Source organism: Punica granatum, chromosome 1 (assembly GCF_007655135.1).
Source record: "Punica granatum isolate Tunisia-2019 chromosome 1, ASM765513v2, whole genome shotgun sequence".
Lineage (NCBI taxonomy): Eukaryota > Viridiplantae > Streptophyta > Magnoliopsida > Myrtales > Lythraceae > Punica > Punica granatum.
In genome coordinates, this window is record NC_045127.1 from 20,664,675 (window position 1) to 20,668,812 (window position 4,138).

The 4,138-nt window shown below is 57.5% G+C and overlaps 1 protein-coding gene across 1 annotated transcript; it reads right to left on the minus strand.

The window, feature by feature from the left end:
- Positions 1–1,760: 1,760 nt before the first annotated feature.
- Positions 1,761–2,549, minus strand: LOC116204271 (extensin-like). Its single transcript, XM_031536351.1, has one exon. The coding sequence runs from the start codon at positions 2,547–2,549 to the stop codon at positions 1,761–1,763; it is 789 nt and encodes a 262-aa protein (XP_031392211.1).
- Positions 2,550–4,138: the final 1,589 nt, after the last annotated feature.

The window sequence follows — 4,138 nt, forward strand, 5'->3', positions numbered from 1 at the left end:
GGTTCCGAGCCGAGGAGGAGGGCAAGCAAAGAGATATGGGCCGAGGACTTGGCCATTTGCTCGGCCACTTTGTATTCGCTCGCCTTCACGATCTTCATGAATGCTTCGGCTTCCTCTTCGGTCACCCTTTTGGACGGAAAAGGCGAGTTTTCGGGCACTGTCTTAATTTCAGTGGCGGGTGCCTTCCTTCTGTCCTTGGCTGCCGGATTCTCGTATACCCGCCCCGAACGTGTCACACCCATGACAATAAACTGCTGCTCGACACTCCCGATACTTCCTTCATAGGTCCAGGGGACCTTGCCGTCTGAGTACGGTTCCTGGGCGGGGATGTCTATGATGAACGGGGCCGGCGAGGCTACGTTTCCCGTGAATCCGATTGTGGGTTCCTCAGGAGTGTAGTCGATCACGAAGGGAAGGGGGTTGTCTTGCATGTCTTTGTCCCCCCCTGAGGCACATATGGAGATCATGTTGATGGAAGGCCCCGGATTTGGCCTATGGTCCAGGAGGGGATTGTCCTGCACATTCGGGGGCCTGACGGCGTTGAAGGTGAGCCTGTTGCTGTCGATCCTCCTTTGGATCTCGTCTCACAACCTCCAACAATTATCGAGAGTGTGCCCTGGCGCGCCTTGATGATACTCGCAGCGTTTAGATTGATCCTGAATGGACGGGTCAAAATTCGGGCCTGGGGATATCAGTCGAATCTGATCGCCCGCAAGGAGCTGTCGATATATATGGGAGAGGGGAGCAGGTAGTGGTGTGTATTGTTTGCGGGGTCGGCTCTGCGTGCTGCCGGCCTGCGGTCCCTGCGCAGTAGGGTTCTGTTGCGCTGGTGGAGGAGCTCTCGACACCGGGGGCCTAGGTAGAGAGGGCCGAGTCGACGCGGGTGCGTAGTGGTCGTACGGTTGTGAGGTCATCTGCGGCGGGATCGGGCGGGCCGAGTAGTAAATCGACTGAGGCTGGTGCTGTGGGGGCGGAGGGAAGTAGGTAGGAGTGGTGGTCGGTGTGGTCGTGAGATTCACCGAATATTGTTGGGACGCCTGATGTGCCGTATTGACGGCGTTCACTGAAACTTCCTTCCCTCTCCTTCCGCCGGAAGATGACGACGTGGTGGGGACCTTCTTCGATGACTCCTCTCCTCTACTGGTGGGGCCCTCCATCCTTCCGAGCTTGATCCCCAAATTAAGCTTTTTCCCGGCCTCGATGAGGTCGGAGAACGACAAAGTGTGGGCCAACAGGTGTGAATAGTACACTCCCCTCAGCGTGGAGTGAAACAACTGGATTTGTTGCGCTTCATTGATCGGAGGGATGTGTTTTGCTGCTTGGGCACGCCACTTAGTGGCGTATTCCTCGAACCTTTGGCCCTACGCCATTTCTTTCGTGCTCAGCTCCAGGAGGGTGGGGAGCGCTTCCGCGCAATACTGGTATTGGTCGATGAACTTCCGGGAAAGGTCCTCCCACGTTGGAATGTCCTCGGCCCTCAGTGACATGAACCAATCGAGAGCGGATTCCGACAGGCTGTCTTGGAAGGAGTGGATGACAAACTCTTCGTACTCCCAATACTGTAGCATCTTTCCCCTGTAATGGCAAAGGTGGTGGCGTGGATCCGTCGTGCCCTCGTAGGTTTTGAACTCTGGGATCTTCAACTTCGGGGGCAGCCGCATCCCCTGGAAAAGGCTACAGTAGCCGTAGCGCGCATCGGGTCGGGCATCACTCGCCAGTAGGGCTCGTATCGTCTCCTTCATTCGCTTCAATCTACGTTCTTATTCGACGTCAGCGTCGGGGAAGAAGTGCGTTGGTGAGGCGAACTGAGCCGCGTGAGTCGGCGTGCCTGGTTCATGGAAGGTAGTGTTTATAGGGGGCGGTGCCTGGTAAGAGAGGCCGACGTGGGGTTGTAGAGACGGGTACGGAGGAAGTTCCGCAGCTTGAGGGTGAGTCAGAGCAGGTGCGCTTGATGCCGGGAAGACCATCGGTGGAGGCGCTGTATAGGCCGCGGCTGGGACCGGTATAGAGATAGGAGGAGGTGCGGACAGGGCCTGCTCCGAGGACAAGAATGTCGCCGGTGGAAGAGGGACGGCCGTGGGGCCCGGTGGCGGCGGATATGGGCTGGTGAAAGGGTGAGCCATGGACGCATGCAGTGTTGGTGGTGCGGGTGCATCCATGTTCTCCGGGGCTTGAGTCGGCGGAACCCGAGGAGTCGGGTCGACTGTAGGCCCTTGTCCTGGTGGAGGCGTGGAGCTCGAGGATGCACGGTTTGGTCCTCTGAGCAGGGCGAGCAGCTCTGCCATGTTGGAGGCCATTTGGTTGGCCGTGCCCTCGAGTGCCGTGATGCGGGCTTGGTCGTCTGAGGAGGATGATGTCAGCGAGACTGGTGGAAGGGGCGCCCCTGAAGACGTCGGGGGCGGGAGATGTGTAGGAGGGGCGCCCGAATACGCCGGGAGTATGCCTGTAGGAGTCGGAGGCGGTGGAGCGTGCATCGGGGGTGGTTGAGAATGAGCCGGAACCGGTGGGTTGACTTCTTCGAAGATATCGACTCGATCCCCTTCCGCCATCCTGAAACGCTGACGAGTCGGGTAACGGTGCGACGCCAGTTGTGATCACCTAGATTCCAAGAGTGTGTAAGGGCAAACATCGACATTCTGAGATGATAAGCACGAAATAAATAAAGGGACAAGATGTATGAGATGCATGAGTTTTCGAAACGCTAATGTCATCACATTGATTTGATTCGAGTTCCATAGTTTTTACAAAATACAACGCATAAAATAAAAGGAACATAAACGTAAAGCCGACATCCCTTTGCGCTCGGTGGCCGGTTGAGAGCCGCGTGGGTCCGAGCGAGGGCAAAAAAAAAAAATGAGCGCGCGCGCTAATCCTAGGGGTGGGAGATGTCGCGCGTCCTTGCACACACTCGGTCCAACCTCGCGCTCAAACAGGCCATCTCCCTCTCTAAATGCGCGACCCGGGCGCGTGCTCGAGCTAACTCCGTCTAGAGCTCCCTGTAATCTGCGACCTCCGCGCGAGAATCGGCGAGCTCGCAACGAAGCCTATCTCGTTCCTTCCGGATGGCCCGTAGCTTTGAGGGCATAGCAGCTTGGGCGGAGCTTTCGGCTTCGGGAGCGAGGGTAGGTGCAGCTCGGGGAGTCGGGGTGTCCTGGGACCGTTGCGACGATGTCGATCCCTGCCAATAGAACCGGGCCACGTATGCTAATGTGGCGGAGAATGCTCGCTCTTCGTCGGTGGGGTGCTCGGGGAAGTACAAACGCTGTATGGTGCTAGCGTCCCGTTGACGGTGGATCTCCCGAATCTGTAGGAATCTTACGGGGGCCGTGGATGTAGAGTCGGCCTACTGGATGCTGTAAGGTAGGCGGTCCGCCTCGGCGGGAATGTCCTGTAAGCCGTCGAGTTGTCTGATTACTCGGCCGGGGAATATGAGTGTGCTCCCCAAATGGCTAAGAAGAGGGACTCCCACGATTCCGGGACATCCTGTGATCATGGGGCCGTCGGGATTCCATCGAGCGACCCATAGGAACTGTGTGGGCGTCAACTTGCGCCAAAAGTGCCTCCATTTCGAGAAGCTGTGCTCGGGAGGTGGGATGACCGGTACCAGGCGTTCGATCAGCGAATGCTCGTCAGTGATGTAGGAAAAAGGATGTGACGAGCAAAAGGGGCGGACGTGCGCGAGAAGCCAAATCTGCAGTAGGTGCGGGGATCCTCTCATCCTGCCGCGCCGAACCTCTCTAACATAGTCTAGAGACCGAACGGTCTCGGCTAACAAAGCCTTCACGTAACTATGGCCTCCCACCGCTTGGAGGACGACTTGGGCTATAGCCCCGTCAATGAGGTTCGGTGAGTATGGGAACAAGAGAATGCCGAAGACCAAAAGCAGGAATCCGTGACACGCGTCGCGCTGATAGGATGTCGTCGAAGGTGTCAATGCCCGGAAGAGCGTCCAATCGGAGAGCCATGCGATCCTGATGCCGTGGTCCCATCCTTGATGAAGCTCTTGGTGGATTTCTAGGGTGGGTATGCCGAGGAGGTTGGAAAGCTGACTCCGAATGGTCGCGAACGGGTTGGGCACAAAGATGCCTTGGGTCGTGGGCGTGGACCTCTGGATGAGCGCCGTGTACTCTTCGATTGT

Bases quoted from the DNA above. Each gene is read 5' to 3' on its own strand.
- LOC116204271 (XM_031536351.1), bottom strand. From the start codon at position 2,549: ATGGCGGAAGGGGATCGAGTCGATATCTTCGAAGAAGTCAACCCACCG.